The sequence below is a fragment of the Gobio gobio genome (genome assembly GCF_949357685.1).
Source record: "Gobio gobio genome assembly, chromosome: 16".
Lineage (NCBI taxonomy): Eukaryota > Metazoa > Chordata > Actinopteri > Cypriniformes > Gobionidae > Gobio > Gobio gobio.
In genome coordinates, this window is record NC_137109.1 from 46,142,949 (window position 1) to 46,168,102 (window position 25,154).

Here is a 25,154-nt window from a genome sequence, read left to right on the forward strand (position 1 = left end):
TGTGTGTGTGTGTGTGTGTGTGTGTGTGTGTGTGTGTGTGTGTGTGTGTGTGTGTGTGTGTGTGTGTGTGTGTGTGTGTGTGTATATGTATATGTATATGTATATATATATATATATATATATATATATATATATATATATATATATATATATATATATATATAATAGTTATTTATAATAATGTATTTAGGATCCCTGAAGTTGTTGCACTATTATTCACAAATATGCAAGTAATGAACGGATGGATAAACTAATTTTATATAAATATTGCCATAGTAATATATATTTATTGTATGCACTATATATTATATCTATATCTAAAATGTATAGTTGTATTATTAATGTAAATTAAGCGTTAATCTATTGAAAACAGGTCAACATAGTGCACACAACTGCTGTGTGTCTGATATGAAATACTTTTTGTCCTTTTATGTAACCGCGCCGTTTATGCGTTATGAAAGCGCAGAACGGTAACGTTACAGCTGACCTGCGGGTGTCCATGAATGAAGGTGACGGCATTATTTGTGTTTAATCCGCTGATTTGTGACTAACGAGATTTACAGCACGTTTGATCAGTGTTTGTCTGCTAAGATACACTTTTCCCATGACTTTGTTGTTGTTTTAGCATTGCAGCTAAGCTAATAGCACGAGAGTGGAAAGTGCATTTCTCTCACGCGAACTGAAAAACTGGTACTAAATATACATAAGATGGTTTTAGAAACCGTTTACACACGTTATCGTATCCTATTTGGCATAGAAATACACTTGATATTTTTTGACAACATTAGCTACAGGCTAATTTGAGTTACTTTTCAATGGCTGTGTCTCAAACCTACAGAGCTGACTACCTAGACAAGCTTATTTGTTCCGTGTTTTGCGCCGAGGTATGCTGTCTAGTTAGGCAGCTCACTAGATTTCGACAGCTACCCGGTTTATTATTCATTGGTCTTAGAAGATTCCTAGTGGTTATGATGTTAGTGTAGCTGTTTAGCCATTAAAGGCATGCATTGCATAACACTAATGTCTTGACATATCTATTTTAGGGTGTAGTGATTGCAATTAGATTAATTAAGAACATTAGATGTCAAATAGAGACTTCAAATATGATATATAAAACTGTGTGTGCAATCTCTCGTGTCCATTCAGGATCTCCTGCAGAGCTGCTGACCGCCTGCATTTCAATGGGATCCTGCTGAGCGGTATGTAGTCACACCAAAACACAACACACATTCAACATGTAAAGCTTCTCTCAAACAAAACATGCATTCATCATGATAAAACCTTACTCAAACAAAATGTGCATTCAGCATGATAAAGCTCCAAGCTAACACAACATGCATTGAACATAATCAAGTTTTGTCCAATCACAGCATGCGTTCATCTTGATAAAGTTTCATCCAAACACAACATGCATTCAGCGTGCTAAAACTTAAAGACAACATGATAAAGCCTCGCTCAGACGGGCCACATTCAACATGCTGAAACTGCAACCGAACGCAGGATGCGTGGAATATGCTGAAACCACAGAAAAATACCAAACAAAACATCCAAAAAGACTCATTTATCACCATGATAAAGATCCAATTTAGTTATAAATGTTTATTTCTTATCTGTGCTAACATTTCTCTCCTGTTCTTCAGATTCATCTAGATTGAGCTGATTTCTGAGCATAATGCTGTTGATGGCTCGGCTTCGTTTCTGTCAGAGTTGTTTGTGGCACTGCAACCGTTCTCTGCGGCTGTTCTCACTCTGTACTGTGCAGAGGTACACACGACCAAACCTTATCTGTTAAATATCGACGAAACATGTTTTCATTTCAGCTGTAATAATACATGCACCTGCCAGAACCAAAATAGTTTAGCTCAAATGCTCAAAACAAATGTGAGTTTTAAAAACACTACGAAAGTGAATTTCTTACTCAGTATTTCCGTCTTGTTTTCCAGTACAAATATCTAAACCTTCTTTAATCAAGATACATTTACTTGAGAAGCTAAATTACATAAGATTTTCTGAGAATTTCTTTAAAATTAAGATAAGAAAAAAAAACTTAAAGACACAATATGTAAGATTTTTAGATTAAAGTATTCAAAAACCACTAGAACATTTTTAAATATTTTGTTGACTTGTGTACTTGCGTTTTCCCAAACGTTTAAATCCATATAGAAATCAGCTATTTTAACCAGGACACGGATCGTTTCGTTGTGTTGCCTATCAATGACCATATAGAAACCATGGAAACCCCAAAGACGCTTTAATATATTGTATGCATTTTAATAGACAGTCAAGCAGCTGTTTGGATATACATTTATCAACAGAAAACGTATTATTGTTATACAGCGCAACACGGTTAGTCTTATTGTTTGAATCGCTTGTTTTCTTGATTCACCACGAGTAACGTTTTATGATACCATGCCTCAGAGACGACACTATTTTGTCAAGTGGCTAACATAGCATAATCAGAGAGGGCTTTCTCCATCATACAATATATTTTATATATTGTATCATTTAGTGGTCCAGCTTTTATTAATTTGATATTCTAATATTGATCTACATTACTGCAAAGTGCAACAAGTCTCTCGTACCAGCCACCGAGCGAACACACAGTAACCGAGTAACGTTATAACATAACTTTCAATACACTCAAGTGTATTCAGTATGATTTTTTTTAACCATGTAAAACAGCACTGTGTTACCCCACATACACAGCAGTGTTTCACACAGCTCTCTCTCATTAGCATTCGCTCCCAAGAGCTCTTTGCGCATCCTGCTTCATACGTAATACCGTAATGTTTTAATAAAACTTTAAAACATTCGCTCCTCCATGAACATGATTTCTGCCCAAGTCCGTCGGATTCCTCTCCATCGGCCTCGGTTTTGAAGTCACAGTTCGGTATGGATTCGGTACAGCAGTTTTACAAAATTGCTTTTTATTAATTTTTATTCAACAGTGGTTTAATGAAAAAAAATTGTGTCTGTCCTTAAATTAATTCAGTTATAACTAAAAGTTTCTTAAAGATAATGCTGTAAACTATATAGGGAGCCCTTACTTACATATTGCTATTAAAGATTAACAACAGAGCCCAAACTATTAGCCTAAATTCAGTTGCTATTTATTTTTAGATATAATAATCAACACTCATAAGCTTCACATAAGGCAGTTTTTGCAGTAACTTCTAAATCGAATTATTAGAATTTTTTCTCCAATTTTTTGTTGAAATATAATCATTTAGTGGCTGTAATTTTAATGACAGGTTTATTTAAACATATATTAAATAAACAAGACATCACTAACAGGCTAAGTAGTATATAATGAATATATATAGGCTAATATAATGAATATATAGGCTAATATAGTGCATGTATTCAGTGAAAGAGTTAATCTCTCTAACGTTAGTGAGCTAACAGCTGTGGACACTGACTTCTGAGGTAAACGTGATTCTACACGACATTGTTTACCAGCTGTTTTATTGTCTTTCCGCGGTTGAATCACCGATGGAGTGATTACACAACATATGATACGTTTCAGTAAGTTGTAATGTATCCTCAACAAGATATTAATTTATATTTATTCTCTTCCTGATTGCGACGCGTTCACTCGCGCGGCGCGCGCTGCCGCTTGAAGTTGAACTGATACGCGTCTATCAGTCACGTAACATTAAAGAGCATTAAAATGCATTTATCGTTTGAATTTCGTGATAAAATGGACTGAATACTCAATATGTTCGTGTGGGAACTAGGATTGAAGTGTGTTCCGCGCTTTAAACAAGCCGACTGTTAACTGTTAAAGATTGCATTCATAACCGTTCGGTACACGCGTGCACCGAACCGAGAGCCTTGTACCAAAACGGTTCAATACGAATACGTGTACCGTTACACCCCTACTACCCACGTGATCTGCAAGCGCGATACTGACAATACATTTAAAATAAATTCAAAGAAACAGTTTGTAATTTTTGCTTATCTTATTTTGATACCTTGACGTTTGTTTTTGTTCCTCATTTTTTACACTATTTTCAGATAATTCTTTTGCTATATAATCATATCAATATTAAAAAGTAGTATTCAAAAAATTCTGCCATATACAATTTCATAAAATTATAAGCTAGCTAATAACAACTTTGTTCTGGTTTCACCTCACTCCAGTCTAAATGATTTTAGGCTATTTATTTTACTACACATTGTCAACATAAATAAGCTGAAAGACTGTGGATAATTAAAACTAATTCTTACTATCCACTCTTGCTAAAGTGGGTAAGCACACTTGTGTTCTCATTTCAGATGTGTTCTGAGTAAATTATTGAACTGATTCGTGAGTTCAGTGTTGGACAGTTCAGTTCTTTTAACCAGTCGTTAAAATTATTTGGTTCAAAAATGTGTTTCCCGTTTATTGAAAGTATGGTTTATGTCAGCTGGTCAGAGAAGAGTCAACGTTTTTTGAGCGCAATTCACACCCAGCGGTAAAATGTTCGAATGTGCCACGTGCAACATGGATTCGGTCTTCCGACCTTTTGATTTTGATTAACCTAATATGTGAAATATTAGAAAGCTAAGACCATGCTTATTTTGAAGACCGAGAGAGTGAGTGCGGGGGAGGGCTCTCTGCTCGTTCTCTCTGTCACTAAGTTAAAGCTACGCTGTGTGATATTTTCCCCCATCTAGCGGTGGAAAGGTATATGACCATCCAGTGAATATTAGTTTCTGTTCCTCTCAATTCCGATTTCGTTTTTAAAAAACCCGCATTCGAACCCTCACCCGTATGTATTTTCAATGGCATATTATAAACTTACGAGAATACTTTATTACTTGAAAGAAGTAAATATACATTAATGAGCATATATATTTTTGAAAGAACTAAGTGTTTTTAGCTAAGAATAAACAAAAAAAGTTACACAGTGTAGCTTTAACATGTGCCCTATCACAAGTGCAATAACTGATCAAATAAGGCTTTGGTGGGACAAAAATTCGTCAAAAAATAGGAAAAACCCTGACCTCTAGTGCCGAAAATTACATATTGTGCCTTCAATTTTAAAGGAAAACGTTTATTTTTCCTACCCCACCATCAGATTTTTTTTAAATTAATGAGTTAATTTTTCTTCTCACTTAAATGTATTGTGATTTTTAGTTTTTGATAGTTTTACTGAAATTCACTTTTTGCATTGTGATTTTTGTGAAGAGAGAAAATCCAGTTGTCTTTGAATTTACTTTTTTTTTTTTTTTCATTTGTCTGAGTGTGAGCTGATATTATTTGAAGTGTTGATTATTGGTTCTGGGGGTGGGAACACCCTGCCTGATACCTAAAAACAATTAAATCACCATAGCAACACCCTGGCAACCACCAAGAACCCACCCACATTTTTGTTGGAAAATATAAACATGTATTTTTGACATTGTTCTAATCAGCCTGTCATATTGGGTAACGAGTTATTTTTTTGTAAATTATTATTATCATCAGGGGCATAAGATTATGAAATTTGTCTGCAGAAAATTGCTTGAGAAATTATTGTCTTTTATTCTGTTTATAGGTCATCAGCCAATTACTATGAACTTCTCGGGGTGAAACAGGACGCTACACTGGAACAAATTAAGAATGCATTTTTCGACAAGTCCAAAAAGGTTTATTTCTCTTGATTATGCTGTCATTTCTTTAGCCCTAGGCCCGGTTTCACAGACAGGGCTTAGACTAAGCCAGGATTAGGTCTTAGTTCAATTAGGGTGTTTAAGTAGCTTTTATAAACATGCCATAGAAAAAGCTGGTGTCCATCTAGAGACAAAACAATGGGACTGGATATTTTAAGATATATCAATGCTAGTGACTTTCAGTTAAAACAGCTCAAACATGCATTTTAGTCTGGGACTAGCTTAAACCTGGTCTGTGAAACCGGGGGATAGAGTCACAAAGCAGAAATAATTAATATCACCTTATTGTGTACTGACTGAGTAGGTAGGTATTCATGCACATTCACAGTAAAGTCAATAACTATAATTATAACATTTATATAATCGAGTCCACTACACAACTATAATGATAATGACACAGAGGAACGATATAGTTGGAAGCACTTCCAGAACAGCTGATGAATGATACAAAAAACATTGACAGCCAATCAGAATCCATCCTGCTTTAAAGAGCATTTCAATTGACGGATGACATAACTTCCACATACTTAACAATAACCAGAACATTATCATCCGCCGGTGTGGACGCTAATATATTTATCTCTATAGTTATCGTTCTTCATGTGAACGGGCCTTAATATCAGTTTAACCATTTTATTTTATTTATTGTGTCATCTATATACTAGGGCTGTGCGATATTGAAGAAAAATGCGATATCCTTGTTAAATAATGCGATATGCGATACGATATTGCTTTAAGTGTGTAAAATCTATTTCTTTCCCCAACTGATATCTTTCACTTAAAGCATAACCGACTGTGTTTAGATGAATACTCATCAAGACAGCCATTTTGACACAACTGTGTGTGTATTTGACAGTTTGAGTGAGTAACAAGACACAAAAGAAAAGAACGGCTTGTGCGCACGTTTCGGTGTGTGTGTCAGACAGCGCGAGAGTAGTTTTTCGCAAGTTATTGCTTTTAATAACGCAAGTTATTGCTTTTTAATGTCACATAAGTAACAGTCATGCTATACGCGTCAACCTAAAACAAACACTTTTCACAATGTTGAAGTAGCCTATTAAAATCATTCAGATATTGCGTGCCCTTGCGATATGCGTATTGCAATATCTTGCGATATTTAGATAATTTCGATATATATTGCGTAGCCCTACTATATACTTTGAGAATGGAAGAAGAGTTAGCAATATGCATGCATAATATGCACGGAATTGCCAAGCATTTTGCATTTTGCTTTTAATTTGTCAAACATTGAGACCGATCCTCAGAACTTCTTCTCTGATACATAGTTTATCCTTAGTGTTAAAAAAGTTGCTTGATGCATTCTGACAATTTGTATGGTTGTGCAAAAATGACGCCTAGTTATTCACCTCCTCACCCCTAGAGGAAGCTGTTCAGCAGAGAGACCGTTCCCATAATCTTAAATATTTAGCCACTTATTCTTGTATTTCCTCTCTAAGCACTTTTTTGTGTATAATTTGTCAACGTCTCACAAAATGAAAAAAATTCTATATATGTTTCGGTGAGAAATGAAACAAACGGAAGGAATAAGACAATTATGCATGTGTCTGAGAAAGAGAGTGAGAAACATCTGTTTACGGGTGAAGGAGGCAGAGTGACGGCAAGATAGAACCACTATACATTTGTGTGCGTGTGTGTGTGTGTGACAGGAGATGAGGGTACAAGCCAGGGATATGGGCACTTTGTTTCCGAGTCAGAAGCAGATAAAAGGTTTATGAGCGATGTGACGTACAGAACAAGTGAGAGCAGAAAGGTGAAAAGGTCATATAGATGGGACTTGTGCCATATTGTTTTAATTTAATATGATGCATTAATCGGATGGTCTTTATGAATTAAATGGATTGTGCATGTGCGGTCCATGCTCCTTGGACTGTCTTAATATGATGCGTATCATTATTGTATAATAATGTAATGTTTTAAGTGTTGAATAATAATAATAATATAATTTTTCTAAATTCTTATTTCTTATATGTAATTTTTTTCTCTGCTAGCAGCACCAACTGAAAGCCTTTGCTGGAAAATAACAGTGAAATTTACAATCCAGTCAAGATCAGTTATTAGCATTCACACAGCAATGCAGTAATTAGTCATGTGTCACTTATAATATTACGGATAAAGATATTAAGCAAACTGTTATCCCCTCCATCCCTTTTTTCCCTTCAGTGTCACCCAGACAGTGACCCATCCAATCCTGGCCTGCACACTCAGTTTGTGCAGCTGAACGAGGCGTACAGGGTGCTGAGCAGGGAAGTTTCCAGACGGGACTATGACCTCAGGCTGAGGTATCCGTACACTGGAGGTCCGGCCTTCCGAAGCTCCTCCAGCTCCACCAACAGGTGAGACTGTTAGCTCTATAATCAGCCAACTTGATTTTATTAAAAGAGATTTTACTGAATTGGCAACATGAAGGCTATAAGGTCATTCCGTGCCAAATCAACCAAATTTTGGAAATTTCCCCTGGCTCAAATTTTTGATTTTGTTAATTTTTTTTTTTGTAGAAAGACAAACATAAATAGTGATGAAAGCCAAAATATTAAGTGTGACAGATGTATATTTACTGAGTAATCCACTAGACTATAGTTTTGTAATCCAAAAATGTAACCTGAGATTTGGAGCCAATTTACAGGGGTGTAAAAATGGGTACAATTTGGACATGGAGTCACATTGGGGTCTCAATATCTATGGCACTGAACTATATAGGGCCTTAAGAATTAAGTTTCCAAAAGAGACGTTTATTAGGAATGAGAATCTAGAAGGATATTAAGATATCTTGAATACTTTCAGAGTTACAGGCAAGGCAACTTTAGAAAAAGAATATTTATGGCGCTCAGTCAGGTAATTTCTATGCATTTGAGCTGATAGGAAAAAAACAAGATACATGTCTAGTTATAACATTTAATTTTTCTTTAGAGATTCCTCTTTAAAAGAAAAAAGTTTCAGGTGAATTCAAAGTGACCCATATTTGGTTTTTGACCACTGAAAATGTGTACAATTTACTCATGGAGCTGCATTAAGATCTCCAAATCCCTGGGATTGAACCATCAAGGGCCTTTAAAATGAAAACACCAAAAGTAAAGTTTGTTAAGAACCAGAATCAAAAAGGATATTAAGATGTCTTTCTTAATTCTTGAGTTTTAAGCTTGCAAACTTGAGGCAGAAAAACACAAGAAGTGCTTTTTGCCATTTTTGAACGGTCACCGTTGGCATATAATGAAACAAAGATTGCTGAATTCAACAGAGTTTACTAATAGACCTTCCAATCTATGTGTAAAAAATAAAATATTGATGCTGCCATCTTTCTAAAGTCGTTTTTACACCCCTCTAAATTGGCTCCAAATCTCAGGTGAAAATAGTGGATTACTCAGTAAATATACATCAGTGATATTTAGTATTTTGGCTTTCATCACTATTTATGTTTGTCTTTCTACAGAAAATATATTAACAAAATCGAAACATTTGAGCCGGGGACCTCTGGTTGAGTTGACACCGAATGAATATATAGAAACCAGGGGCCTCATTTTTAAAACGCATATACGATTGGATTTGATCCTTTCAAAAGTGAGGAACAAATCGGTATTTGATAAAGGCAGAAACTGAAACTGCAGTTCTTATGCGTGTGGCAACTGAAAAGCACGGTTATGAACTTTTTTTGGGCACTCATATAGCAGTAATTTAATTAACTGAACAATGTTTATGAAAATTTAAAGATAATTAGGCTATCACAATATGCATAAATATAATTATATGCACAAATCGGCAAGATTTTAACTGAATCACTGAAATTAATTAATTTATATTAAATTTCCTGAAAATAATAATTAAAAGAGATTTTACTGAATTGGCAACATGAAGGATATAAGGTCATTCCGGGTCAAATCAACCTAATTTTGGAAATTTCCCTGGCTCAAATTTTTGATTTTGTTAATATTTTTTGTAGAAAGACAAACATAAATAGTGATGAAAGCCAAAATATTAAATGTCACAGATGTATATTTACTGAGTAATCCACTAGAATATAGTTTTGTAATCCAAAATTTTCCAATTTCCAATTGATTTGCCAATTTACAGGGGTGAAAAAAATGGTAAAATTTGGACATGGAGTCATATTGGGGTCTCAATATCTATGGCACTGAACTATATAGGGCCTTAAGAATTAAGTTTCCAAAAGAGACGTTTATTAGGAATGAGAATCTAGAAGGATATTAAGATATCTTGAATACTTTCAGAGTTACAGGCAAGGCAACTTTAGAAAAATAATATTTATACCACTCAGTCAGGTATTTTTGGTTTTTGACCACTGAAAATGTGTACAATTTACTCATGGAGCTGCATTAAGATCTCCATATCCCTGGGATTGAACCATCAAGGGCCTTTAAAATGAAAACACCAAAAGTAAAGTTTGTTAAGAACCAGAATCAAAAAGGATATTAAAATGTCTTTCTTAATTCTTGAGTTTTAAGCTTGCAAACTTGAGGCAGAAAAACACAAGAAGTGCTTTTTGCCATTTTTGAACGGTCACCGTTGGCATATAATGAAACAAAGATTGCTGAATTCAACAGAGTTTACTAATAGACCTTCCAATCTATGTGTAAAAAATAAAATATTGATGCTGCCATCTTTCTAAAGTCGTTTTTACACCCCTCTAAATTGGCTCCAAATCTCAGGTGAAAATAGTGGATTACTCAGTAAATATACATCAGTAATATTTAGTATTTTGGCTTTCATCACTATTTATGTTTGTCTTTCTACAGAAAATATATTAACAAAATCGAACATTTTTAGCCGGGGACCTCTGGTTGAGTTGACACCGAATGAATATATAGAAACCAGGGGCCTCATTTTTAAAACGCATATACGATTGGATTTGATCCTTTCAAAAGTGAGGAACAAATTGGTATTTGATAAAGGCAGAAGCTGAAACTGCAGTTCTTATGCGTGTGGCAACTGAAAAGCACAATAATTAACTTTTTTTGGCACTCATATAGCAGTAATTCAATTAACTGAACAATGTTTATGAAAATGTAAAGATAATTAGGCTATCACAATATACATTGATTTAATTATATGCACAAATCGGCAAGATTTTAACGGTTTTGTAATAATTACATCACTGAAATTATTTCATTTCTATTAATAATTTCTTGAAAATAATAATAATATATGCCTACACACACGTACAGAAACCAGGCTTTTGTTGTTTTTGAGAGCGCAGTTGGATTTCTTTGCCACTTATACATTACGCTTGTCGTACATTCACATTTCGGATCATTTATAAATGAGGCCCCAGAATATCATAGAGACTGGGCTCTTTTGACAGAACACCCGACATGTCAAAAGCCCTTGAGAATACATTAGCAAGATATGCACGGACAAGAGCTAGTCCCGGTTTCTTCAGAAAATGTAGCTGCCTGGTTAATATTAGTATTATGTGTGAGTGGAAAGAAAAATAATTTCAAAGGCAGAGCAAGTTTATACATTTTGATGAAAGATAATGAAAACAATTTATAGTCCAAAGAACAGGGTTACTACGCCGTTTGGAAAAGTATGGCATTTAATTTCAGTATGGATAATTTCACTGGATAAGTATGGAAATAAGAAAGATGGAAAAAATATTTGTGTTTACAGACTATTAGTCTTATTCAGTTTTCTGAAATATAAAACGGAATTACTACAACATGCAGTGTTTTCATTACAAACGTTTAGTGATTCGCAAACATGACAAGGCGCACATTTTGATTATGAGAAACTGTTTGTCTTTACTGTACGCAAGTCTCTCTTTTGAATTAAGTTGCGTGTGCCACTCAAACCAGCAACAGAAGGAACAAACTATCATCTCAGTCAGACTGTACTCTACTTTTTGGTGATTATGCAACATTAAACCACAATTATAGTATCAAACTGAGGTGTCAGAGGTGAATATACGCAGGTTTTAAAGCGTTTTAGGTTTATATTTACATTTAATCATTTAGCAGACGCTTTTATCCAAAGCGACTTTCAAATGAGAGCAATATAAGCAATCAGACCAACAACAGGGCAACCGTATACAAGTGCTGTAAGTTTTTTTTTTTTTTTTTTTATCAGAAAAAGAAAGATAAATGGAATAGAAAGGGTAAGTGCTAGCATTAATTGGTCAGGTGCGGATGAAAGAGATGTGTCTGTGAGATGTGAGATCGGCAGGTCGTTCCACCAGTTGGGAACAGACCAGGAAAAGGTCTGTGAGAGTGATTGTGTGCCTCTTTGGGATGGCACTACGAGACATTGTTCACTTGCAGAACTTGAGCTTCTAGAGGGTGCATTAGTCTGAACTAGCGAATTTAGGTATATTGGTGCAGAGGTTATCTTGTAGGCAAACATCAGTGCCTTGAATTTGATGTGAGCGCCATTGGCAGCCAGTGCAAACTGATGAAGAACGGTGTTACATGGGCTTTCTTCGACACGTTGAAGACCACCCTCCCTGCTGCATTCTGGATCAGGGTTGATAGTACATGCTGGAAGACCCGCTAAGATGACATTACAATAGTCCAGTTTGGAGGGAACAAGAGCTTGGACAAGGAGTTGTGTGGCCTGCTCTGATAGGAGAAGGGTCTAATGTTGTATAAATCAAATGTGCAGGACCAGGCCGTTGTAGTAATTTGGTCTGTGAAGCCTAACTGATCATCAATCACAACTCCAAGGTTCCTGGCTGTCCTGGAAGGAGTAATGGTTGACCAACCTAGCTGTATAGAGAAGTTGTGATGAAGTGCTGGGTTGGCCGAGACCACAAGCAGTTCTGTTTTAGCAAGGTTGAGTTGAAGGTGATGGACCTTCATCCAGCGAGAAATATCTGTCAGACAGGCTGCAATGCGAAAAGCTACCGTTGAATCATCTGGTTGGAATGAGAGTTGAGTGTCATCAGGTTTCTTCTCATCATGATGAATTAAGAAATCAACTTTCCCTTGAGCTTTTGATATATAAAAGGTCATGGTAATAATATCATAGATGCAAACTCCTCACCTTTCGGTGAGAATTCACCTTTTTGAGATCAGAATAGGTCACCTACGAGATTCGCGTAGATCCGATGAGAAGGTGTTTTGGGTGGGAATCCATTCAGAATCCGTGTATAATTCGTTCAGTAGTTTTTTTATTTAATATTGAAAGTAGATAAATTAGAAAACAGCATTTTTTTTTATAGAAAAACAAGATTTCGGCTTGATTTTTCGTTCAGAGGTAGAAAAATGAATAAACAGTTCGAATATTCGATTTCTACACTCGGCCGGGAATTATACGCCCCTTTCTGCTGATTGGTCAGCCGAAGATCAAACTATTCCATCATCGGTTCTTCCTCAGTTCCGCACAGCAGAATAATAGTCCTGCGCTGCTACAGCTGTACGGATTCTTAACGCGTTTATTGCAACTACATTTCATATTTTTCTCATCAAACAACAAGACTAACTAATGGGTCGACACAACCCATACCGGGGCTGAATTTGTTTTCAGGCAGATGCAAAGATACTTAATAGAAACTAGAAATGAGCATGAAAAGTAAATATATATTTTTTAAAAACCTGACCTCGGAGAATTGTTTTCTCTATCCACGCAATGTTCTCACCTTTTTTAGCCCTCCCCCGTTTGCTTCCAAGTAATATAAGAATATCCTGTAAGTTTCAAAGCTGAAAACGTCCTTGTTAGTCAAAGAAAAGCTTTTATAGACACCAGGCCCAGAAAACTATGACGTCAAAGGGAGGCAAGCAGCGCCTCAGAAGAAGAAGATCAACGCCTACTTCATCACTGCCTGTTTAGCCCCGCCCACCGATTTGCATATTCAACACAGGCCTAGTGTGAAACCATCGAGCTACAAAGCAATAAACATGCCGTTGAGCATTACAAAATATTGTGCAGTGCCTGGGCTCGACAGTAATGCAACATGTAAGTCACTGTTCGTTCTAATGCCTGATCTGAAATGTGAAGATTCGTGTAGTCAGATGTTCTTTGTCTGTCAGTAAATCAGACCAGTGACTAAACATCAACTTGCTTTATTTCTCTTAGTAGATGAAAATAATCTGTTATTTAACGCTGATTCAATTCTATAAAGAAAGCGATCAAAGAAAGCTCCCTTTGCAATCGTTTGAGCAGCGCGCGCTGAAGCTGTCAATCAAACAGGAGAGTTCATCAGTGATGCCCATTTTATTCAACAAATCTATAAACTATATCACGTTTGCACTGTTAGTGAAGATGAAAGAATCCTTTAGTGTACAGAAACTGAGTTGCAATGACGAGATCACAGCTTTCATGAGCTCAACATGTGTGTGTGATCGGCTACAATGATCATCACAGCAACCTTTCATGCAGTGTTAATTTCGTTGACGAATAATTTTCGTCATAATTTTCGTCAACAACCTTTTTTCACTGACGAAAACGAGACGATAACTAAATAAAAACTAGTGTTGGATGACAAAAACTATAACGAAAATCAACAGTCATTTTCGTCAACAAATAAAAACGAGACAAATGTTAGGGAGGGACGATTAGAATTAGAATTGGAAGAGATCCAGTCAGAACTGATGTCCTGTGTAACAGATGCACACATTTGATTTGAACTGATCTAACCGCTGGAAAACACGGCGCTGTTGCGCTTCTACAGGCTCACGCATTAGAGCGGCTCACAATCAATGAATAACACACATTTATGCCATGCAATTGTTTATGAACTAATGCTGATGAACAATGACAATGTTTACTTAAGATGTTTATATAGTAATGTGTTTTAGACGGTTGCAACAATGCATATTTTATCTCCTGAACTTGAATGAGTGGCTGCAACTGCAATAGTAACGCGAGATTTCAAAATAAGAGTCCCGGTGTATTTCCAGCTGGTTTATAATTAAAAGTCACGCATTATATTCGTTTTTGCTTACACAATAAACTGTATTTAATTTCATTCCCATTTAATTCCTAGTCAGGAGGAAAGACCAGTATTTGACACATATTCAATAAAGTATCAGGGTTTTAATAGTTCACTAAAACCATTAAAAAAAATCTTTGTTACTTGAAATTAAATAAACGTTAACTGAAATAAAAAAATAAAATAAACAAACTTACTTAAAGCTTTAGCTTAACATGATTTACTAACTAAAACAGAAATACAAAGTTATAAAAACTATATAGATGTTTTTAAAAACAAACAAAAAAGTGAATTGAGCTCTGTTTCGTGTATTTTTAATGTCAAAAACAAAATGATGTCAAAATGTCAGTTCAATTGACAGTCGGTTATGTAAGGCTTAAATGCTTAATGTAATACAATTTAACTAAACTCATTAGATTTTAGGATACTAAATCTATTGTAGATTTAGTCGACAAAAACTAGACTAAAACTAAAAACAATTCAGGTGACTAAAATATTACTAAAACTAAATGGCATTTTAGTCAAAAGACTATGACTAAAACTAAATCAAAATATGCTGTCAAAATTAACACTGGTTTAATGCCACGATCTAAATCTAATGCCATAGATCTAAATGTAATGCAACACCTTTCAAGATTAGTAAACCATGAGAGCTGTAATTATAAAAACGCGCTAAAAGAGGGAGCAATACTATTTCAAATGGAAAGACGTTAACCAATCACAGCAGTGGGTGTTTACACTGAAGTCTCCCAGTGGACACGCCCCTTAAAACAGAGCGTTCAGAGCAGAGGATAAAATCAGGGTAGGAAAAATGCCTTTTATTTATAAATTATGACAATTTTTGATGTAAAAAGCATTCTAACATTATAAGTGCACCCCAGGAAACATCATAAAACAATTAAAAAATTTTATTAAAATAAAAAAAAGGCAGTTCATGACCCCTTTAAGCATGTTATCACTTTGAGAAAACCAATGAAAAACTAACTAAAAAATATTTTGAGATGACTCTATTATATATATATATATACATATAATCAATAAATAATGGCGTAAGAAACATGTATGTTAAATATGGTCTGAAAATTTTGAAAATTTGAGTTGGAAAATGTGTAGGAAACCTTATAGAAAAGTGCTCTGATGTATAATACACAATAAGAGCAAAAATATTCATTAATAAAGTTAATAGGATCATTTGTCATGATGACTTTTATGATACTTCTGAGTGTACGTGTTATGTGGTTACAAAAGATTATGGTTCGATGGCTAAAATACCTGTTTTCTGTCCCTGTGTTTCTCAGTGCAGAGGCTACAGAGAGCATGCGCTATTGGGAGCAGTTCAGGCAGGCCCAGCCTCAGGACAACACGACTGAGGAGTGGGAAAAGAGAAAGAAGCGGAACATGCGTTTGGTGGGATACTGCATGCTCACCATGATAATCAGTCTCTCCGTACATTACTTTGGATTCAGGTGAGACCTAATCACATCACAATCAACACGTACAGCGGTTCATCCTAATATTTTTCTACGCTTTCTGAATGATGCTGTGCTGATAAGTGAGTGTTTTGCCACTGTTTGTATGAAACACAGTGCAAAATGTTTTTCTTTTGTCCGTGCATCGTTTTTATGATGAGTAAATGATAATGGTGTGTTGTTTTTGAAAGGCATTTTGTCTGTCCCAGAGCCAGACAAACCCCAGTAGAGTGTGTTCACTGGTTTCCCATAATCCCTTATGTTTAGTTATGCTTTCCAGTATCAGTGAAATGTTTTTACACCTTGAATTCAGGCGACCGAGATGAAGTATCTTCTATAAACAGACACTGCTCGGTTGACGTGTAGCAGAAGTGCACTTGAAATGTTTTGAAAAATGATCAAATGTTTTATTGCCCATGTGCCCTTTTGAATGTGACCCCAAAGTTATGTGGGCACCTCGAGGATGTCTGTTCACCCCACCAAATATATATGTTGGCAGTAAATCCATTCACCTTTGACCTTTGGGCTGGTCTGTCATGCAGGAAACTGGAAGAGGTCCATTATAACTTCATGGATGAGAAGGACAGAGTCATCAGTGAGATCTACAATGACTCCAAAGAGAGAGCCAGGTGGGGAGCACTTTGAAGTTACACATGTAGCCTCAGGAGGCGCATCAGAAAATCAAAAGCTGTAGCGTTTGAAACCATGAGGGGAGACGTTGTTCAAATGTAAAGGAGAGTAGTTGTGGGACAGGGTAAGATGATTATAGGCTCATCTCATGTTCATTTTGACAGCCTTGATGAATTGGTAGTTTATTAGCAACTCGTTCATTAGGTTAAAGTACTGAAGGTTGTTGTCGCCGCAGTAATGCGAGAGCACATTTTAAGTATGTTCAACGGGACTGTGCACTTGCAATGTGGCCGAATATTTGAGTACATGTGTAAATCATGTTTCTGATTTGAACAAAATTTTGGGGTGAAAATTGTAGCAATTAGAACACGGCTAAATTGCATGGTGCTGCCATATTGAGGGACCAGAATGATTTGCAAAGGGAACCTTTTTTTTTTGTCAGCCGAAGCATTAAAATATGTACTTGAAGCACCCAAATAAATTTGATGTTAATATTTCAATAATGTAACAGCACCTTTGCATGTTCACAGTTGATCATAAGACAGGCAAGTAAATAGATAAAATAAAAAAGTGTTTTATTTTGACTTTAGAGCTGGAATTTAAAGTCTCACCTCTTTTTAGTTGTGACAGTGTCTCGGTCCGCATTACATTCACACACTGGTGTTTTTGGAGCCCAATCATATTGAATAATAAAAACAATAATACACTTATATTGTTGTTTACCTCATAAGTTAAGAAACATTCATATTTTAAAATGAAGCTCACCAGGGTTGCATTTATTTATTGAATTTTCCGCATCATTTTTTACCAACATTGAAATATATTACATTTTAAAACGTATTAAAACAGAAAACAGTTATTTTTAATTTCTAATAATATTTTCACAATATAACTATTTTTACTGTATGTATGTATGTATGTATATATATGTGTGTATATATATATATATATATATATATATATATATATATATATATATATATATATATATATTAGGGATGCAACAATACAGTTAGTCCACGGTTCAATACATACCTCGGTTTTTAACCAAGGTTTTCGGTTCGGTTCGGTTCTGATGGGTTGTCACATCAGTTTTTTGCTATTCTATTCTTAAGCGACAGGAACAGCAAGAGGTTAAGGAGAAAAAAGACTCTTTTTTTTAATTGCAATACTCTTTCTTTATTTTACTTAAAATAGTTGAAAAACCTTACTTAAACTTAAAACTTTACTTAAAAAAAAAAACCCTTGTACACATTCCTAGTGTATTGTATAATATAAAATATATATATATATATAAGATTTACACTGGCAGCTCAGAGCTGTACAGCAGCATTTAAGTATGAAATTGAATGAATAAATGTAAAAATAAAACACTACATAGACTTCACTATAAAATATACACTGATTCTTATTAAAGCTACTGTATTAAAGTTTTTCAGTCAAGAGCAGTGAGTGATTTTCTCTTTGTCTTTTGATGTTGTCTTAACATTAAATGGATAGTTCACTCAAAAATGAGAAATGAATACAGGTTTGGAACAATATTAGAGTGAGTAAATAATGACATAATTTTAGAGGTGAACTGTCCCTTTAAGGACAGCGTGTTCACTACTGCGCTGCTGTCAATTTAAGACCTGCGTGCATCTAATATACAGACACACGCGATTTTACTCTCACTTTAGACATAACCGACTGTGTTTATGTAAACCTTGTGTGTATTTGACAGTATTAGTGCAGTAAGACGACTTAGTCCAGTAATCACGTGTTTGACAAGCGTTTAGTGCGCACGCTCGGAAAAGCGCATGTTAAAACCGCGCACACGCCGGTGTCCTGACATTTCATCCTACCCGTCAGATTGTCTTACCAAGGCTTACTGCGCATGCCCACATCAATATTTTTTATTTTTATTTTTTATATTTACATTTTAAGGGTAGGTTTAGGGTAGGGATAGGGGTAGGTATGGATATTAATGGATATTAATAAAGCAAATCACATTAATATGATTCTGGTAGCACAATCTGATTGGTAGCATTTTACATCCATATTTAATATTTATTTATTTAAAATATTTACATAGTTTTAAGGGTAGGTGTAGGGTAGGAGTAGGTATGGATATTAATAAAGCCTCAAATCAGATGAATATGATGCTGGTAGCACCATCTGATCGTGCTACCTACTGTTTTAATGGGAGGTAGCAAAATCTGACAAGGTAGGACAAATCGACAGAACACCGGCAAGGCTTTAAAACGCATGCAAAGAATGAACTTTGGTGATTGTGAATAACTATAGTGTTCCGTGAGTATAACTCTACCACTAACGTGTGATGTATGTCGCATTGTATATTGGGATGGAGGCAAATTATAGAATTTGTAGAAAAATACTTAATTAAATGCAAAACCGAACGGTTCAATATTATATTGAGAATTGTGGCATCCCTAATATATATATATATATAATATTTATAATTATAGTGCTGGGTGGTATACCGGTATTTATTTTTGTCATGATATGAATTTTGATGATACCGCAATACCGGTATATGTCGCTTAAACAACGTTCGGACCGCACCGCAGCGCGTCACTGTTTGACATGGGTCCCGTTTCACTGTTGCATTGTAGTGAGATCACAGCTGAGATCGCATTACCGCCTATGGCTGAATTTGAAATCGCCCATAAAGCCTCATTCACTATTCCCTACAACAATGATGTAAGTTAATAAATAGACTGGCAATTCAAAGAAGAATTGGCAAAAAAGTATCTGCTTTATTTTTTCTGTGTTAAACTGACGTGTTTCATTAGTTCAGAGACTGTAGTGCTCTTAAATGTATTGAAAATATCCTTAGACCTTCTAAATGTTCTTCCGCGTTTCTCCCTCGTTTTGGCAGTTTGTTGTTATATAGGGTTAGATTTTTAAAATGCTTAAGGTGGCATCAACTCCGTTTTTTTCTCTCCGTGGTCATATTTTAATATTCATGTGTCTGTAATGAGTGTGTCTGTAGTGAGGTCTGTGTTTTATTGGTTGTTGTCTCCGCACAGCATCATATTGTGGGGCTTTGCAAACCTGTATTAACTGTATTGTGGAATTTTTCTACAATATTCACTCATCATGACTGTAAAATAGGGCATTCTAGTCAATCACCTGTAGTATTTCCTCTCTCAATTAGTAGAAAATGTGGTTAACACCCGGTCTTGCATAGGGGAAAAAAACCCTGTCATATACCGCGAAACCGATATAATTTAGAAAAATACGTCATATAAATTTTTGGTCATACCGTTTCGATATGTATCGATACTGAAATATCTGAAACGATACCAACCTTTCTACGGTATATCGATACACCAATACCAGCTGCGCTCTCCTCTCCGACCGACAGCGAGTTGACACGCACCCGCCTCCTCTCATTCAGTCCAGTTAACACGGTGAACGCGCCGGCGCGTTCTGCTGGATTTTTCCTCATGACCGCGTGTTAGTGTTGGTGTGACGGGTCTGAATTTCGCGCGGCATTGCACATAATTCTACTACTTCCCCGCAGATTTCACGCTCACATCTGAAGAGCACACATAACGTTCCCATAATAAAGCCGCCTCTGACATACAAGCGCAAAAATTTGCTCCTTTTTCCAGTTTATTAATGGTCAAATACACTCAAAATAAATGTGACAATGCCCATCTTGGTGAGTATTAACGTAAACGTAACACAGTTCAGGAAGAATGAATAACAGGAACAGTGTTTTTATTCCGTGCGTCCGGTCTTAAAGGGACAGCAGTTATTTGTTATTCAAACTACAAAAAGACAAATGATCACTTACTGCTCTTGACTGATTAACTTTGGGAAACTTTAATGGATTGATTTGTATTTAATTTTTCCCAATGAAGATTATCCAATGTTATTTTAAATTTGATCACTTTCTTACCTGACAGTTTGACAGTTTCTTACCTGAATACTGTTAGACGGATCGGATTATCGGAGAGCATTACAGACATGTACACACCTTAATCTAACTATTAACATTGTGTAGGAGTTTTCGCCGCATTTTGCGACAGGACACACACACACCAGGCAAGTGCAGAGGTGCGGGGGGTGCCAATAATCAAGCTATGTTCTATAACATGTAAAACGGGAACATGAACGGAATATTCTAAAAGCAACTCATGTAAACACCTTAATCGGAATATTGTCTTATTCAGAATAAGGTCAATAATTAGATTACTGCCATGTAAACGTAGTCAGTAGCCACGTTTACATGCGCACTTTTTTGTCATTCCGATTAAAATCATTCCGATTCAAAGATTCGGTGGACTGTTTACATGAGACGTTATCTAAACCGATCTGGTGTTTACATGTGCTGACTTTCAGTAGGAATCATTTTGTGACATGCGCACACAGTTTGTCTGCCGCCTCAGATTCGTTACGTATCGTGGATCGTTCTGTGTTGGTAATTTTTATATTTATTTATTTTTCTGTGGGCGGACATGCAGTAGTTTAACCTAATTTATGTCCTATACAATGGCTATTTCAACAGCTGTGAATGATGAATGCGGAATCAAAAATGAATTCAATTAATTTATTTTGAAAAACACAAAATTAACAATAAAATGCACTCAAATTATTAATAAAAATATAGGATATACGGTGAAACATGAATGAAGCATTCAAGACGTGCTCAGCATCATTACTAGTAGTACTAAACCTATATATTTCAGATGATTAAGGAAAGATACCATAATCACAAAGTTATAAATATTAACAAACGTAATTAAAGTAGACTGGGGGTAATGCTACTTAATCAATTTGAAGCAGTTGTTGAATTTTTTTTGTTTTAATAGCTAACTTAACTATAATGAGAAACAGAGAGCAGCTTGAATGTTCCCCGTTGAAATGGCAGCTCTCAACGGCCACCAGGACTTGTACAGTTTTATAAAAGCTATTTATTATTTGTCGTAAAGTGTAAGAATCACCTCAGAAAAATAAATTATTCTGTCAGGCGCAGTTGAAGCCTAGGACAAACGCAGTCGAGATGGTGTAGCCAGGCTATGTCTGTGTCATTATTCAAACATCATGTTCATAACATGTTACGAAAAAAAAGTTTAATACCTCAGAAAAATGAACTTTCCTCTCTTGTCAACATTAGCCTTGTGTGAGCGCGGCGCGCGCTCTTCAGTTGAGGAGGTGCGCGCTGTATATCACGTCACAGAAAGACGTGCACTCAAAGTAATCGGATCAGATCGTTTACATGGTGGAATTTTTCGTTTGATCGGTTCATGAAAAGGTTTATCCCACCCCTCTCAAACCGATTACAATTTCATTCGGTTTGGCCATTTTTATTCCGATTGAGGTGTTTATATGGAGTATTTTTATTCGGATTGGACTTTTAAACCGATTACAGTGCTCCATGTAAACGCACCTAGTGACTGTAGTTCATTAAATCACAGCCTTTTATTTGACAATTGCTATATTACGATTATATAGCCTAGATGCCAGCCGAATTTAGCACGCCCACAACATTTGAGGTCGGGAAGTTCGGTCTGGACTTGATCTGTTGTGGAGCAACTATGCTCGAACCAAAGCTGTTCGGACCAATCAAATTGTCAGGGCGGGCTTTATACGATGATGGACAGATGATCAACAGTAACGTAATAATGCACGTCACCAAAGAGCGCTTGGGTTGAATTCGTTTACTAAACGGAGAACTTGTTCGTATATGCCTTCACCTTTACTATTTCTCTCAAAAATGATGATCGTGTTGGTAAATACTCTGTGTATCCTTAAATTCTTTTTACAACACCGGCAAAGATTGTTTACACTCATCTTCTTCTACTTCCAGCGTGCGTGCAGTTGAGTTCTGTTGATAACTACCCGTCGCTCCGTTGCTCTGATTGGTTGTAGGTCTATCCAATTGAGTGCAGAGGCATTTTCTTTCCTGGTTCGGTTGAAACACGCCCCATAATCACAGCCCAATGGAGCAGAACCAGACTCATATTCTGACTAGAATCGAGTATGACGACGTCAGGCTAGCGATTATATGACATAGCTTAGTAATTTACATTATAATTTTGCATTTGATATAATTACTTACTAACTTTTCATCAACTCACAAACCCCCCTGCAGTTCCGTCGCAAACCCACATTTGGGAAACAGAGTTTTGCATGGATGGAATAGCACTTTTCTTAAGAAATTGTAAAAAAAAACAAATAGTATTTGATCATACTGCTTTTTCTGATTTTTCCTCTAGAGTGAATGGCTTTAAGAAGCAGCAGGAGATCTTGAGACAGAAGCATGCCGAGTTCCTGGAGAGATACAAGATCCGCGGTAACGGAGAAGAGAAGTAAAGCAAGGAAAAGGCCGATCTAAAGGAAGCTCGTCGCACAGGGTTGTGGAGAGAGTGCAGGTGGTGGATGAATGCGAATTGTATTTTGTGTCAAATACTTGGGTCACAGTGTGTCAGATCCTTGAATAAGGCTCTCAGACGCTCACTGCGTGTTCCAAAATGTTTAATTTTTTGCATGCAGTAATATTTCGACCTGGCTTTTTTCGGGCCTGTTCCTTCACCCAACTCTGACAGAAAAGGTCACAGAGGGTGCAAGGCAAATTAAGCTGATTACAGGAGACCCACGGCTCCTCATCAAGGTGTTGAAAACACCTGTACACTTACTGTATTGCCTGCATTTTTAGGCGACATTGTAACTGCACCTGGAAAGGGTGTTATGGAAACATTGCATTCCTGATAAAGTAGTTCATCAAAACACTGTACATTGTGCACTTTGTTAAGCTCAGTGTGTGTTTGTGTATGTGTGGCAGAGTTTCTCATGGAAGAATGTTCTGAAGATGGACAGATCAGTGCTGTCCAGTTCTGGCTCTTTTCCACCTTTCTGAATGCAACATCAGATAATCCTTTCTTGAACAGGAAGTAAATGCCGCTTTGGCAAGTAATGAGACGTTTCTTTCTCCCACGTAATGGATCTAGGCTGCATATCAAATACATTTCCTACAAGTTATTAGGTAAGAACTATACAACAAGATTGTTTTAAAATCCTTTATCCTGGAGCCTGTCACAAGGCATAGCTCCGCAGATGAAGTCTTCTTAGATATCCATATCATTGCCTTATTTAAATAAGTGATACGTTTGACATTTAATGTAAATTCTGCAATTTACACTGTAAAAAAAAATCAGGTCTCCAATTGAAAATGTTCTAGTGACCAATCACATCTAATTTTTTTAGTTGGCTAAATTGAATTTCTTGAATTTTAATTGAATTAAATTGCATCAATTCGCAGAAATTCAATTTGGCCAACTGAAAAATTTAGATGTGATCGGTCACTAGAAAATGTTCAATTGAAGACCTGAGTTTTTTTTACAGTGCACTTGAAATCACCAGTTCGCCTTTTATTATTATAAATCAAATATTGATTTTGTGTGGAATCACTCTTGTTAATGTCATTGGTTTTTGTAGTGATAATTAAAGATGATCTCAATTATACGTTTTTCCATCTGAGTTCATGTGTGTGTTTTTCTTGTACACTACCGTTCAAAAGTTTGGGGTTGCTAAGAATTTTTAATATTTAAAAAAAAAACTCACCAAAGCTGCATTTATATGAACAAAAAAAAAACATTTTAATATTGTGAAATAATGTTAATTTTACATAATATAATTTATTCCTGTAATAGAATAAATTCAATGTTAAAAATTGTTGTTGTGCTTAATATTTTCGTGGAAACTGATCATTCTTTCTTTTATGAATAGAAAGTCTATATTTTGTAACATTATAAATGTTTTTAGAGACACTTTTGATTAATGTGTCCTTGCTAAATAAAAGTATTAATTTTAAAAACCTTGCCGGGTAAGTAGTTTTTGCTACGTGTGCGATAAAACAGCCTAAAACATTCCACATACTTGCATTACTGGTTATTGTTCATTTACTCCTCTTTGCAAACTACGTCGTTCCCAATTAGCGATGTTCTTCCCTAATCCACTACAGTAGATGCGTGTCGCAGAAGCCTAACATTCCCAAACCCATGTGCGGATGTTGACGATCTGGGCTGCTCTGTGACTCCACAGCCAAGGACTCAGTCTGATGTGGTTTTCTGATATCGCATAGGGCCCATATGCAGGTGCTCCTCTCTGCTCAGGTCTGATCTTGGAGATACCAGCTTTCAGGAATGAGTCAGGGACTGTGTTTTTTCTGCCTGTCTGTCTGTACAAGAGCACCTTCTATCATTTTGACGTTTTAAAACTCAACTCTTTCAGGGATCCGTCTGGGGAGACTTCACAGAAATGCTTACAACATCGCCCACAGTTCAGCAGTATCAATGGGGAAATCTTGTGACCTTGGCCGGGTTTGTTTATTTGGATATGTGATGACTGGACCTTCTCTCCTGACCACTCTGGGTTTTCCAGAAGGCCTTTCGATAGTTACACTCTGAAAGGGCTCTTTGCGGGTTGTCGGCTCTAATGCTGTAAGCAGTCCAGGAGATATAGAACAGCCCGCATTCCTGCAGCCCACATGAAAAACGTGTGTGTGT

The 25,154-nt window shown here is 36.1% G+C and overlaps 1 protein-coding gene across 1 annotated transcript; it reads left to right on the plus strand.

Moving 5' to 3' along the window:
- Nucleotides 1-167: 167 nt before the first annotated feature.
- On the plus strand, nt 168-24,121 carry dnajc4 (DnaJ (Hsp40) homolog, subfamily C, member 4). The gene is made up of 8 exons (XM_079839090.1): nt 168-509; nt 1,147-1,199; nt 1,641-1,764; nt 5,523-5,613; nt 7,819-7,991; nt 15,835-16,002; nt 16,548-16,634; nt 22,866-24,121. Exons 3-8 carry the CDS (start codon nt 1,673-1,675, stop codon nt 22,960-22,962), a joined length of 708 nt encoding a protein of 235 aa, XP_079695216.1. The 5' UTR covers nt 168-509; nt 1,147-1,199; nt 1,641-1,672; the 3' UTR covers nt 22,963-24,121.
- Nucleotides 24,122-25,154: the final 1,033 nt, after the last annotated feature.

Excerpts from the sequence above, each read along its gene's own strand:
- dnajc4 (XM_079839090.1), top strand. The coding sequence starts at position 1,673 with ATGCTGTTGATGGCTCGGCTTCGTTTCTGTCAGAGTTGTTTGTGGCAC. Across the intron at positions 5,614-7,818 it reads TTTTCGACAAGTCCAAAAAG|TGTCACCCAGACAGTGACCC; the intron begins GTTTATTTCTCT and ends TTTTCCCTTCAG. Across the intron at positions 7,992-15,834 it reads TCCTCCAGCTCCACCAACAG|TGCAGAGGCTACAGAGAGCA; the intron begins GTGAGACTGTTA and ends TGTGTTTCTCAG.